At 34.5% G+C, this 14,809-nt stretch overlaps 3 protein-coding genes across 3 annotated transcripts; 1 reads left to right on the top strand and 2 right to left on the bottom strand.

Annotated features, from left to right (window-relative positions):
• Window positions 1-1,974: 1,974 nt before the first annotated feature.
• PHYBLDRAFT_80381 (hypothetical protein) lies at window positions 1,975-4,485 on the bottom strand (the record flags this gene model as incomplete). The annotated part of the gene is made up of 8 exons (XM_018443579.1): window positions 3,957-4,485; window positions 3,759-3,882; window positions 3,379-3,542; window positions 3,208-3,310; window positions 2,930-3,072; window positions 2,581-2,868; window positions 2,314-2,517; window positions 1,975-2,043 (listed from the first exon to the last, which is right to left on the bottom strand). Exons 1-8 carry the CDS (start codon window positions 4,248-4,250, stop codon window positions 1,975-1,977), a joined length of 1,389 nt encoding a protein of 462 aa, XP_018289068.1. The 5' UTR covers window positions 4,251-4,485.
• Window positions 4,486-5,707: 1,222 nt separating this feature from the next.
• PHYBLDRAFT_148243 (hypothetical protein) lies at window positions 5,708-10,856 on the bottom strand (the record flags this gene model as incomplete). The annotated part of the gene is made up of 10 exons (XM_018432043.1): window positions 5,708-5,895; window positions 6,871-7,062; window positions 7,191-7,549; window positions 7,625-8,595; window positions 8,822-8,914; window positions 9,024-9,085; window positions 9,943-10,092; window positions 10,218-10,272; window positions 10,598-10,789; window positions 10,842-10,856. The coding sequence occupies 10 exons, from the start codon at window positions 10,854-10,856 to the stop codon at window positions 5,708-5,710; spliced, it is 2,277 nt and encodes a 758-aa protein (XP_018289067.1).
• Window positions 10,857-11,395: 539 nt separating this feature from the next.
• Window positions 11,396-13,092, top strand: PHYBLDRAFT_72542 (hypothetical protein; the record flags this gene model as incomplete). The annotated part of the gene is made up of 4 exons (XM_018442672.1): window positions 11,396-11,808; window positions 11,969-11,994; window positions 12,533-12,676; window positions 12,953-13,092. 4 exons carry the CDS (start codon window positions 11,396-11,398, stop codon window positions 13,090-13,092), a joined length of 723 nt encoding a protein of 240 aa, XP_018289066.1.
• Between the last annotated feature and the right edge of the window lie 1,717 nt (window positions 13,093-14,809).

The raw sequence follows: 14,809 nt of genomic DNA, 5'->3' as shown, positions 1-14,809 counted from the left end.
TATCCCATTTCAACATCTACCCATCGTTTCTCACTTTATTATCTTCATTTTACTATACTCTCGTTTACCATATTACTAGTCTCACTCTTTCAACAATGACTCATTCTACCCTTTTAGTTTCTTCTTCCTTCAAAAAACCGTCCTCCTTCAAAATATTTTTGTTACAAGATTGTCTATAAAAGCAATCGGTTTTTCCACTTAATAAAAAATCATCCATATCTGTGATTTAATTTGTCTTGAAAGACTTAAGTTGATAATATAAACAGACGATTAATACCAGTATTTTGGGGTTAAGATTGTTGTTAGTTATTATTTTCTGAAGTTATTTGTTTCTTTGACCGTTGGTTCACTTGCACAACACAACCAACACACTAAAATAAGTGTGATATGTCGGGATTGGAAGTTGCCTTTGAAGCGGCTGGAAGATATCACAAGAGTAGTTTTTCAGAAGAATAAAGATAATGTTTTATTTCGATGAAGCAATTTGTATTTATACTATCTTAAAGGGATTTTGCTAGAAGTTACCAGGTATTGGAAACTTCCAGCAAAGTGTAGTATTTCTGAGAAGGATTGAATTGGATTGGCCAGATTAGGATTCAGATTCTAGGAACAATATGCTCATGACAACACACACGCGTCACTAGTCACAGAAAAATTTATAAAACAAGTCCAATAATAAACACAGTATTAACCTCAGGGACCAATAATATTAGCGGACCTGAAGGTAGAATAAATCTATAAAAGGGCACGTAACTGACATACTTAGAACCTGATCTTAATTGATACCAAAAACTCTTTCCTATTTCTACTCCAATAAAAACTCAAACATCACTAAGTCTCACTTATTCCTACACGTCTACTACATCTCTTCTTCTATACACCTACACATACATCACAAATACTTCAAGAATAATGTACATATAGAGCTCTTTTGATATCAAAATACAGCTTTTATGGGCTGATATGCTACCGAGCAACAGATTATAATATTTTATATCGTACTTCTTTGGCAGGCCATTCTGTCTAAGATCGTATATGATATCGAATATTAAAGTATCCCAAATACAATAGTATTTTTGGGTTTGCAAAACGATTAAAAAACACACATAACATCTTTCAGGTTGTCGAATTTTGTAATGTGACCAGAAACTTTAGATATATTTGGAATTGCACGCGAGTCAATTCATTCATGCAATACAATCCATAAGTATGTAAGTCTGATTGAATAGAACGTGATAAATGGACTTCAGAAATAGAGCTCATTCAATACACGGTCATTTCTACTTCCCTCTCTTTTTTTAGTAGCAAATAACTTAGCAACAATGTGTATACCAAGTTTTCCTGACAACTTGTTTTCATAAATTATATTTTTCCCAATTTTGCAGGCCTCACAAGATCCCAATTGATCAAACAATTGTTCCCTGCCATTGATAGTCTCTTTGCCTAGCCATAGCCCACGTTCACATCATCATCCGCCTGGTGTGGGGAAGCGGCAATGATGCGACCTGGACAACCAGTAAAACTAACCTCTCCATTATAGCTGTCAGCGGGTTTAGTAAAAGTATATTCCAGTCGTCCGTCTCGTTCATGATCGACAAATAAAGGTTGTATTGCAATCCATATTTAAAAAGCCAAGGATGCTTTTTGCAAACTTTGGTATATATTTTATGGCCAAAAAAAATTAGGCCATGTCATTATAGAGTCGATTGTTATTTTGTAGTAAGATAATCGAAGATGACAAGAAGATTAGGTGGACATCAAATTCCAAAGTAAAGTTGTTGGATTTCACAAAATAAAAGACATATTGCTGCATTATATGTAAAGCCTCTCTGAGATGTCTATAAGACTTAAAGAAAAAAAATCGATCTCGGCTCAGTACATTCAATGTGAGAGACAGTATTACATATAATTATGGTGTGGTAGATAGTGATTATTTTATTTAAAGTCGTCCAATATTCAATGTGCCAATAGCTGTTACTCGATTGGGGATAAAGAGGACACCATAAAATATGCGTTGGAAGTGATGAGTGATCCAACGTGGGTCTGGAAAATAACGTTAAGCGTAAATGCTTTTCTGTTAGTCACGCAGACGTACCCAATAGAATTACAAAAGTTTCACGCAATAGAAAGAAGAAGAAAAATAACAAAGACACTTGAACATATGATGTGATATAACATTGTATTTTATATATGAAAATTTCATAAAAGTATAAAGAGTATAAAAGGTATTATTTATCGAAATAAAAAGTCTTGTAAACTATAACTTTACGTTTGGTTTCGCAACCAATTTAATAAGTTGACAACAGAGTTTACCTTCTTTATCAGGTCCAACAAGGCAGCTGAATCTAGTATGACATTTCGTCTTACTGTCACCGGTAGGTCAAGAACTCGAGAGACCAAGAAGATATGCTTGCATAATCGAGCAGAGTCTGGGCAAGAGCAGTTGTGTAAGTGGGTTGTGAACTTGATAAAGTGTACCAGTTCACTATCCTCTCCAAAAGATTTGCAAGAATACATCTAAAATAACAATATTAATTATAAATTATTCATTATATAAGCAAACATTTTATATCATATTACCTTGTATGCTTGCAATTCTTGTGGTTCAAATTCTCCGACCAGACCATTTGCTCTTTCAATGGCAATAACATCTGCCTTTTTCTTTCTTTCTGTGTTGGCAACACTAAGCCTAATACTCTTAATATCAAAATAGATCTCAAGAGTATTCTGACGGTAATCTCTCTCAGCTAACTGAGAAAGTACATATATAATCTTGTCAATTCTACAGTTACGAGACCGGCCAAAATAAAAGGACTTTAGCTGGTTATGATAAGACTCTATCAAATTGTTTGTATGGCATACAGCATCCTACAAAAATAATTATAAATTAGTTTTTATAACCCGACAAAAAAAACAATATTGAATATACCTGTCTCCATGCCTTAACCCAACTTTTTTTCTTTGGTTCCCATATAACCTCCATATAAGACATTAAGACAGGAAACTGCATGCCATAGTCTAATCTGAACTTTTGCCAATGAGCATTGTAGTTGGCTTCATTATTACTATGCACTATTAAGTTCAATGCAGCATGGATGTTGGCTCAGGCATTCTTGGTCTCAATATGGGTGTTGGGAATTGTCACCTAATAATATTACTAGTTAATATAGGTTCAATGTTTTAAGTAAAATACATTAATAAAATTACCTTCTTGACATGACTTTCCCAAGCACGCTTGATATGCCAATGTCACAGAAGAATTTGAACTAAAGGTCCAAATGAATCCCGGATAGATTTCTGCTCTATTGGGCTACAGTCAATCATGATCCGTTTAACCTTCAAGCTATTGGCGTCTTCCAGCCAATTCAATCATCTGACAATGATAGAGCTAAATTCGATGCTGGTGACAGAGAAAGCAACTGGAACTCCCTTGTTAGTTACAGGGTTGTATACAACCACAGACATCAGATAACATTCCTTGTTGTCAAGGAAAGACATGCAGGTTTTGTGGGTTGAGTCAAGATACCACTCCTCTGCATTTTCTAAAAAGTAATGATAAAATAAATTAAAGTGATAAATAATACAATCCTTTTATATATATTTAAATGCCTGAATATATATATATATTCAATACGCATAGTTACCTTCTTTTGCCAAAGGGAGATCCAGCTTACAAGAAGAGGCCCAACAGAGTTATGTGTCAAATAAAGTTTGATAGCCCTCCTTTTTTTGAAGGAAATCAATCCATCTTTCGTTACTGGTCTCATCTTTATAGTGTTTTCTAGCACTGTTGTTGATTCTAGTCACAGTTGCATTGTGAACATCTTTATATTGGATCACCATCGTAGTAGGAATGGATGTCACTGATGTAGAATTCCCCATCTACAAAAAGGTGTTATAATTAAAATAAATATAACCGCGTCTTACTTTAGAATAACTATATATTAATAAAATACCTCTTCTGGCCTAAGAGCTCCCTTGATGGCTTTCCAGTCAAAAAAATTCTCGGTGTATTTATTAGTCCAGATACGAGCTTCTTCAGAGAGGCGAAAACGAGATATGCCTGAAAGTTTAAGATGATTGTGGTTTGGGCACTTCCAGTCGTAAACTACTGTTACTCTCCCACCATTAAAGAACGTTGCAACTAATACAGTCAAGTATTCCAGATTAATTCTGTTATCGACAGTGCTTCTAAGCTTAACGACACGGATCTCATCATTATCAGAAGCTAGTTTGTTGTGTTTTGTCATTTTTCGAGCGGGGATGATCGCATTTCGAGTATTGTGCTGGTTTGATTGTGCTAGGATTAATCAAAGCTCCCTCAGGAATCTTTCTCTTTGACTTGTTCACGTTTTGGATGACTCGATGACTATGGAAGGCTGAATTCCTGGTAAACTACAGTTGGTAATCTTCTTTATTCTTAAATGCAAAAGGTTTTTTCTTTCAGGCTCGCATGCCGGAAAAAAGCGGTATAGTTGAGGTTCAATGGTCGAGAATATCCTTATTCATGATTGAAATATTGATAAAAAAAATAGTAATAATGACGCGTAAAAAGAATCCTATAAAATAAAATAAATCTCCGTTTTTTTTTCTGGCAATATCTGTGACTTGCAGAAAAGTATTTACTCTTAACATTTCCGAAAATTGGGGGTTGTGGCGTAGGGGAGGGGCGGGGGGGGGGTGCAATAGAAATACATGTATATAATTTTATAATGTCGTTTAGATTTTGATCACTAACAATTTGAGTCCCGTTTTTTTTTTTTTTTGGTTTTTTGTTTTACCATCAAATTATAGTTTTCCGGCACTTCCGATAGTAGGACAGAATTAGAGTTTTTTTTTTTTACAAAAAAAATATAGGGGTTTTTCAAGCGCAGGCAAAAACTCTAGATGTTGGCGATATATTTCCAAATATGGTCTAATGTTTTTCTTAAAGCAATGGGTTTTAAAGGCGAGTGTTATATTTGACAGTCATATAAATTTTTTTTAAAAAAAACAAGTCCTATCAATAAAACATAATTAATCCCAGAAGCCAATGATAAATATGGACCTGAGAGTAGAAGAAGTCCTACAAAGAGGGCGTAACTGTCATAGTTAGGATATCATCTTTACCGATACCGACTCTTCTATTTCTCTCTCTAATAAACACCAATAAAAAGTCTTATTTTATCTTAATTCGATAGCCCTAAATATAATAGCAAGATACCAAATATTTAGCCACGATAAAAGTCGAATCCAAAGCTTTAGCGAGTCAACTCTAAAAACAGCTATTCTAAAGAAACTGCTAAATTGCGTTTGGAAAATCTTCGCAAACATTCTGGGTCTTGGCTCGTGCTCGAAAAAACTACAAATCTTGAATTTTAGATTGCGCAGAATAATAATCAGCGTATTTGGATCCAACCAGAGAACCATTGGTTCCAATTAATTCTGGGAACTAATCTAAGCAAAGGAAAAGGGTAGAAAACAAGAGACAAATAATACAAAGATAGATTACTTTAATAATTATCTCTAAATAAGCTCTAATCTACTTGATTACTTATTGGTATTGTTGCAAGGAAAGTAGTTTAGACCTAATCGGTTTCTAAAATATGGTGTATTAGATGTGAACCCAATTACTCGTCTAGGAGCCTGATGTGTAGTTACTGACAGATAACGCGCCTATCAATTGTTTGCACGCGGGTTCTGGTTCTCAAATAGATCTGGATAAATTTTAAACCACCTCAGAAGCAGTAAGTTTCATCGAAGCAACGGTTTGTTGAACAATATGCTCATGCACGTTTGCTTTGGCTGTTTTGATGCGTTTGTTGAAATCAGCACGCTGAAATTCCATCCAAACCCCTCTAGTATCACGTACAGGACTCAGTATGAGAGCTAGCACATCAAGGTCCACCTTTACAGCTTTGTTTTATCTAAATTGCTTAAATATTCGTCAAAATATTATTTTCCTTTTACAATTAAAATTTTGACTTTAGCCCTATGTATTGAACTATTTGAACCAAAATGTTTATTTGCTTACCTATTTTTTTTTAACTCGCAAGATATTTGGAGAAACGACTACTAGTATTTCTTTACTCCCCACTAGGTACAACTACAAGAAAATATATTATGGGCTATCAAACTCTGTTTTAACTATTTTTAAAAAAAAGTGTACATTCTTGTTTTTGATATATAAAATCAACAAAACAAGGCCATTGTAAAGAAGCATATATATATAAAGGAAATTATGCGTTGCATTCTCACTAATCTAATATTGGAGCTCTACTATAAATCTTTGATTTTAGTATCCAAAGTATAAAAAAAAAGTGCCAAATTGCTTCTACCTGATTTTTCAACTTATCTCAATTTCGCGTTTAAACACCGTGTTGTGGGGAGAAATAAAATGAAAGGTAGGCGAAATAATTCATGAGAATTTGTGTATGTTGTTTTATTTATTTATTTATTTTTTTAAAAAAAACATAAAGAATAATAAAATTCGATTCTTCTTTTACACGGAGCTATCTACTGATATTTATATGCTTTCTGGTTTGTATTTCAGTATGTGCTTAACTAATCTTTAATACTTTGAGTAGAGAAGAAAAGGTACAAAAAAGAAGAGCACCAAAGAATTAAATAATAAATAATAACCAATTATGTGTATGATGACCTGTGTATAGAATAATATCACAAAGACAGATCCGTTTGACTGGAATAGCCAAGGATATTATTCTATCCTTCAGTCTTACTCTCAGATTCAGCAGTAATCAATACTCATTTACAATACACTGTATGTAAGATGGGAATGAGTGAAAAAAATCCAATTCGCTGTATCCCTGGCTTTGTGTATTTTCAAGGCGGATCATCATTGTCCATATCGCATAGCACAAGTTCTTGTACGATCTTGGCTAGTGCCAGTCAATCCCTCTAGGTTTACGGTTTCCTTGTACCTACTAGTAATTGTCGCAGTGTCGTCAGATTTTTTGCATAGGCGCCAAAAGACATCGTTCACAGCAAGTAGCAGTGTGATGTTCTTCAGGCTTATAAAAGATGGTAGGTCTTCAAACGATTCAGGGAAACGGAGGTTGGCTACTTCATAAAATACATATATACCGTTTTTGACCAGGCGCGAAATAAAAAATGTGATATAGAAGCCTCATTAAAAAAATACATTAGATTCAATGTAGTTGGATGGAAGAGAAGTGTGAGGGGTTCCTTACCATGAATTTGAAATGCGAGTGCACCATCCAATTTGTTTACATCAATAGCATTTTTGTTGAAAATTGCCAAACGAAGGGTGTCCATGCATAAAAGATATCTGCTTGAGCTGCCCTGATTTATCTTGACTTCACCATGCCCGATACTGCCTTCATACTCCAATTGTTGTCTTTTGGAGATGATTGCATCCGGTCGTAATTTCCCACCTTCACTTGGGATCGCATTCGTCCAGCGTAAATGAACAAGCTTTTCCGGATCACATATCAAGCAAGATAGTAGAGGATCGAAATAGGTACTCCATAGCTCACTTTCACTAATGCTGCTATTGTCTTTCAATGGCAAGTTTGGCAATTTTTGAATCCTAAGTTGTCGTTATCATAAAAAAAAATAAGTATAATCGTTAAAGTCACCAATCTTTTTCTTTTATATAACTTACAAATTTGTGATTCCGTGAATAAGACGTCTTTCACTATAATTCATCCTAGAAGACATAAGAGTAAGTTCAAGAAAAGCCTTTTCCCTTGTTGTATTCGAGAGGCTAAGCTGGTTGATTATTTTTGCCATGGCCATGTACTGTTGGTCATTCATGCTGAGATTGTAATCCATTGACTCTGATACCAATGATACTGCCAAGTAATCCAATAAATCAACCGAGAAGACCTTCTTGGCGATGGAGCTGTGTTGATTCTTGTTCAGGACCAAAATATGAGTCAATGCTGCCAATTCATTGATATATGTTTCAAGCGGAAGTGCTACGTGTTTTCTGACCAGAGATTGAACAATTGACTGATAATCTTTGAACATGCGCGTAATATTGTTGCCGCGGAAAATCCAAGGGTCTTTACAGACTTCGCTTGAACTATCAATGCAGGATTTCAAGTCAAATGAAGAGATTCCATCGGCATTGTTGTGGGAATCAATATCATCAGTAGTGTCGTTGATTGTGTTTGAGTCAGGAATGGCATCATTGTTGGTTTTTTCTGAATCATCAGTGACATCTTTCGCTATTTCTTGAGTACTGGTATTGCTGGTTGTTGTTTGAGCAACGGCGTTTGCTTTGTCCATCAGACTTTTCATCCGTTGGCCAGTAACAAGTCCAATAAACCCGGTCGATTGTTTATTTGTTTGCAATATGATATCCAATTCAGCTCTATCGTTCCAGAATACTTTATAATCAGCAGATTTCGTCCAGGTGTTGTATTCAATTTTCGCGCGTTCCTTGCATTTATTATGCACATATTTTGTGAGAATATTGTTGTATCGTTGTTCAGATTCTCGTTGGTCCAAGCAATCGAACTTTTCAAGAAATTTTCTAAAAGTAAGAAGCCTCGAATTGTCCATGCACCATTGAGCATCGTCAGGTATAGAAATCTTGGGTCTCTTTTTGGGCAATGTGGATTTTGCTAGCTTTTTTTTGGGTGGCATAGTTACAAAGAGCGTGAGTGGATATATATATATATATACGTATATAAGATGGGTCACAGGGAGAACCTTAGGGTCATACTGGAAAGTTACGTGGTGTCACATATGTCGCGTTTTTGTGCTATATGCTTTTCTTTTCTTTTTGGGGGAAGGAGACTATATAAATTATCGCTAATTTTAAGGGGGGGAACGTTTCCCGATGGGACACGACATTTCCTGGTGTGAGGCGACATTCTGATTCAACGGGATCACAAATCGGGACCTTTTTGGCGGCATGGAATAGCTCTATCTGGTCCCTAAGGATCTATTATTATAACAATAATTAACACAAGCTAGAATACAAAATATTCGTATAAGCATATTCTTTTGTGTTTTGAAAAAAAAAAACAGAATGGTGGATAGGGATTACTTACTAGTTGGTGGTGTAAAACTCTGGTACTATAGATACAATAGGTGAACAAAAGACAAAGAGATCCTATGCGTAAAAAGACCAATAAATAGTAAGATATCAAACAAGATTGCGTCACACTTTAATGACAACAGCTCCTTATAGTCTTCTTCCTAACTGGATATTAATATAGTGTATTTGTAACTAATTATTATCTCTTTATTGTCAAGTCTAAATCCAGGGCTACTAATTGACTATACAGGATTTGTTTTTTTTGTACGAGACAACATTTCATTATCAAATTGCCCAGAAATAGGTCGTACTTTCTAAAAGAAGGATAGGTAGGTGCCTGGAGAGAGATTGATGAACACACAAAGTGTAGGGGCAAAGTAGTAAGCTAATGCGTACAATGAATATATTGTGTTTTTTCAGGACACACCATTTTGCCCTGAAGGATTCGAGAAATATATCGGGCCCCAGGCAGGTAATCATAATGCATTTGCCGGGTTAGATAGAAAAGTTGTCCCCGTAAGATCGCAAATCTAATGCTGTATATTGGAATACTTCAAATCTCAACATGTGATTATCTTTTTGTTCCACTTGCTTCCACACCAAACAAACTAGAGCCAATTATTCTTACTCCAGATGTCAGCCATTTTTTTCTCCAAAGTGGAAACCATCCTAAAATTTCTCTTTGTCTCCAATTAACCCTCCCTACAATAAAATTAATTCAAGGATATATTCTGATAGATTTTTTTATTATGTATTAACTACCAAGGTGCAACTCAAGATAATATTGTTTTAAGCCATAATAATACATACCTCTCGAAAAAAAGCTAGCAGCACAAACACGTGACACAACATACCTCAAATAACTCTCCACCCTGTATATAAGTCCTTTCTGTAGAAACAAAAAAAAAGAACGGAATTCACGTCCACTTTACCACATTTGATTTGAAAGGTAACATTATAGGATTGACTATATTGTGGAGTTGCTGGGAGATTAGTAGTCAGCGAAGGTCTTGCTGAAAATTTTCTGAAAGACTGGAGACGAACACCTACAGTTACCGATGTCTGCATCGTCTTTGCAAAGGCTTAGTAACGGACACACATTGGGTTTCTCCACAATCTAGATGGTATGCGTTGCTGGGAGATTAGTAGTCAGCGAAGGCCTTGCTGAAAATTTTCTGTAAGACTGGAGATGAACATCTACGGTTACCGATGTCTGCATCGTCTTTGCAAAGGCTTAGTACACGGACACACATTGGGTTTCCCTACCATCCGGAAATAGTCATCAATAAACCTTAGGAATGTTAAATATTGCTAACACTTTTTTCTTTAAAAAAATATGTATAACGAATTTTGGATAAATTATTTGGTTTGTGCCCTCGTTTTTGTTTAAACATTCCAATGCGATGGCAATCAACATTACTCAACTGCGGACTTATCTCCCGAGCGATACATTATGTTGTCTTCCTTTCCAACAAGATAAAACATCGTCGTTCACCCAGAAATAAATCTTTATCAAAGTACGTAACAAAAGAAGTGAAAAGAAAAAGAATAATAAAGTATACTTACCGTTATTTATCTTTCTCTTACAGTCTTTTTGATGTTCATTGTATAAAAGATGTTATTTGTAAACGGAAATGCTACACGATTGTTCATGCTCAACACCGAGGCAATCTGACGCAATTCTGTACCCTCTGCCAAGTCATTCAATGGCTCGGATTTTACTCCTTTTCTTATGAATAGACCATCCGTCAAGAAAAGCTTTGAAGGATGACGCTGTAGCTTGTATTCAACATATCACGGTGGCAATACAGAAAGTCCTTTCAACTTTTACACAATCTAAATTCATCTATGTTAAGATAAGGGTATGTATATATTTTTACCTAATTATTTGTTTGTTTCTAACAATGTCTCGAATCTTTAGTTTTTAAAGCTGGTATGTAGACGGAGGAGCTATTCCTTTGCATTTTCGAGTAATTCACACACTGGAAATTACCATTTCATTATTTGTATTTCTTGCTGTTGCATACAAAATCCCACAGATAGGTGAACCAGTATGCAAATGTTATTTGTCATCAAGCAGACTATAGCACAGGAGGACTTTGTAGTGGCAAAGTATGTTTTTTTTTTTATTAATTTCTAATAAAGTAAACACATATGAAAGATCAGCTATTGAAGTCATTGTCAATCTGATTCCAACGTCGACAAACCTTATGCCTAACTAAATATCAGAGCTACATCTTTCAAGTAGTTATATCCATACCGTAATCAGCTCTATCTTTGGGTCTTTGGACGTAATCCCATATTGTTCAAATATTTTGCCTTGTGAAAGAATAAATCCAAAATCAAAAGAACGCCTAGATCATATTTGCGACAAATGTGCAAATCATGAGTATGGCTACTCTACTGTGTATGGGTGAAATTAAGATGAATGATAATATGAATAGCTTAAACCAAGACCTATACCGACTAACATATTTCACAAAAAATACAGTAGATACATTTGACTTTGGGATGTGTTTGTATTTCCAGGCAATTTATACCGTTGTTCATTTTTATCCTATGAGTCTGGAACATGAATCCGCCTATGTCTTTACGGATATTGCTAGTGTAAAGATACCCACACAACGGGCTGATATCATAAACACATTACTGGAGCTCGATATAATCATCCGACTTGCTCATTTAGATAATACTTTATGTAAACATGTTCAAAATATAATTATGTATAGCCCTACTATACCCTGTGAAATGTTAGAATTCAAGACCAAACAATATAATCCAACGAAGCATAATAGAAGGTAAGCCGAAAGCTAAGCTTTTATTCTTTTGTCACAATTTATCATTTCGACAAAGCATATATATATATCTTATAAATATCAAAGAATTACAGTACATAGTTCTTGGAGATTACCTGGATTTTATTTTCTGATTTAAAATATTATTGTTTTCTTATAACAGCAATTTTACGGAGACAAAGTTTCCTGGTGGGGAACGATGTTTCTATCTGACCAGACTCATTAATTGCGACTACCTCTCCGGGACCCAATAGCTTTAATCCTTCAAAGTAAATAGTGTGTCCTGAAAATGCGCCTTTCGTTCTTGCCAATGTACTTTTTTCTGGGATCACATTGCTTCAACTTCTCTTTCAATCCTCCGATCTTCTAGACTAGCTCTTTAACTCTTATGCTTCTTCTACTTTCTACTTTCTCCTGTATTATTCCTTCTCTTTGTTTCTTCTTTTAATCCCGTTTCCTTCCTCTCTCTCTCTCTGCAATTCCGACTTTTCCTCCTCCCTCTGTACGTATTAGCTTGCTGCCTTGTCCCCACACTTTGTGTGTTTATCTATCTTTCCCCAGGCACCCAATTCTCATTCTTGTAAGATTTACGGCCTGTATTTGAGCAACTTCATAATAAATTACTGTCCTACGCAAAAATCAAATCCTGTATATTCAATTAGTAGCCCTGTATTTAGACTTGACAATAAGGAAATAATAATTAATCACAAATAAACTATATCAATAGCCAGTTATGCAGAACAGTATGAGTTGTTGTCATCAAAGTGTGACGCAATCTTGTTGGATATTCTACTATTTATTGGCCTTCTTACGCGTATCATGTCTTTTTCTTTCATCTACTTATATTCCCAGAGTATGACAGCACCAAGCGGTAAGAAATCCCCATCCACTCTTTTTTCAAAGCACAAAAGAATGTTTTTATACGAATATTCTGTATCCTTAGGAACTAGATAGAGAGAGGTATTCTATGCCGGAAAAATGTCACGGTTTGTAGCACAGTAGAATTGAATATTTGTCTCCCGCCAGGAAACGTTGTCCCCTAAAATCAGCGATTACATATTTAAGAGGATGCTTTTACACTTAGCCGAAGCTATTATCCTGTCTCATATTAAAGTATTTCTATTATGATAAGTATGAATACTTAAAGACCAGACATTAATATTTGATACCGAACAGCAAATCCCTATTTATGGTCTGGTAAAAGCACAAAATCGTCTCCCGTCAGAAAAGGTAGTGTCCCATCAGAGAATGTCGTCCTCTAATATTAGCGTTCTTATAATAAATTAAATATGATTTTTGTGTCAAAAAAAATCCAATAGTGACTGTATTATACCGAGAGTATACCCAAATCACGTGAACTATAAAGTAGCTGTATTGATTAAACTTCAAATGTCACTCGTTTGTCTATAACTTCATTAAGTGAGTGAAAAAGAAATAGAAGAAAAAGAAGGAGGAAAGCAACAAAAGCAACAAAAGCAACGGATATCTAATACATATATAGAAGCTGCCAACCATGACAAAACTCAAACCGAATGATTTATCAAATAAATCTGATAGTAAGAAGGTAACGAATCTATCAAATGCATGATTCATTTTAGATGTACTTTGTACGTGTCAAATAAATATATTACGTTATACCTGCATTCTTCTTGGGAAAAATAAAATAAACATAAAGGCACAAGATGATACCCAGTGAACGATCTCATTGTGTGCTTTTCTTTAATATGACTGGCGTGTTCTCCTTATTTTTTTTTCCAGGGACAACAAAGTTAATTTACTAATTCATATTTTTTTCTCTTGAATCACAATAGGGAATTGTAAGTGAACACGATGGAGAAATGACTTTTTGAAAGTTTATTTATTACTTGATTCAACTATTCTAAACTAAAGAAAATGAGGCTTGAACTTCTTGACTTTATGTTTGGGATATATACATATATATGAGTTATTACTATTCATTTAGTTGTTATAGACAAATGCGATAATTAAACACACAAATAATAAACAACCGTATATTATGTTAATGAACGTTATTGGTATAAATGATTTATCTTATTTTATTTTATGTCATGGTAGACTATCAACTGTAAAACGCCTGTCTTCAAGAGAACAAGCTTACCAAAACACCTGGCCAGAAAACCCTCACCTTTAAGCCAGACTAAAGGATCTGGTAAATACTAAAAAAATAATTCATTCATTCATTTATTCGCACTTTAGACAAAGCCTAAATTAAACGCGAATATAAAAATTCTAAAGATATTCATTGTCTCTAACCTTTCTATTATTCTAGGTCCGACAGAAACACCTAAAAAAAATGTTCAGCATGCCAAGTTGGACTCTGTATGTTACTTGATACATAATACACTAAACGATATCAAGTATAGCTAATCTCTTACAAATATATTAATAGGAAACGCTTGAACAGAACTTCTTGCCAGAAAAACATCATCAACTCCCAGAAATTATTGACACATCACGTAAGTAGCTCAAGCCTTTTATTATTATTATCATTATATTACCACTATATATATATATAATATACTTTTAAAAACAAGAAAACAAATTTTAACGCTGTTTATAGCAATACTTTCATTGGTAAGGGCTTTTTTTAGGATATGCTTATGCGGGCTATTTTCCATAAATCACTTGTACATTTTCATATTTTTGTATTGTTTAAATCGTATATCTATACGAAGCTTGACATACAGAATTTACAACAAAGAATATGAAAAAATTGCTTTAAGGGAATGGTTTTAACAACCCAAGAACTTATAATAGAAAAGGAATATATATACTTATGTGTGTGTGTGTGCCAATATTTACTTATACATGTATATACTTTTACTCTTACTTGTAGAATCTCGAACGAAAATGGGATATTATTGCTAAACGGCGACGTTATCTAGAGCTTGAAAAGGTGAGAAGTAGTGACTTGTTGAGAATATCAAATTAGTTGTATCAGTGAATTTAACTACGGAACAGAAGTCACGCAAAAGGCAAAAGA

This window comes from Phycomyces blakesleeanus, assembly GCF_001638985.1.
Source record: "Phycomyces blakesleeanus NRRL 1555(-) unplaced genomic scaffold PHYBLscaffold_17, whole genome shotgun sequence".
In the NCBI taxonomy this organism is placed as follows: Eukaryota; Fungi; Mucoromycota; class Mucoromycetes; order Mucorales; family Phycomycetaceae; genus Phycomyces; species Phycomyces blakesleeanus.
The sequence above is the reverse complement of the archived record's forward strand: the minus strand, read 5'-3'. Positions and strand labels throughout refer to the sequence as shown.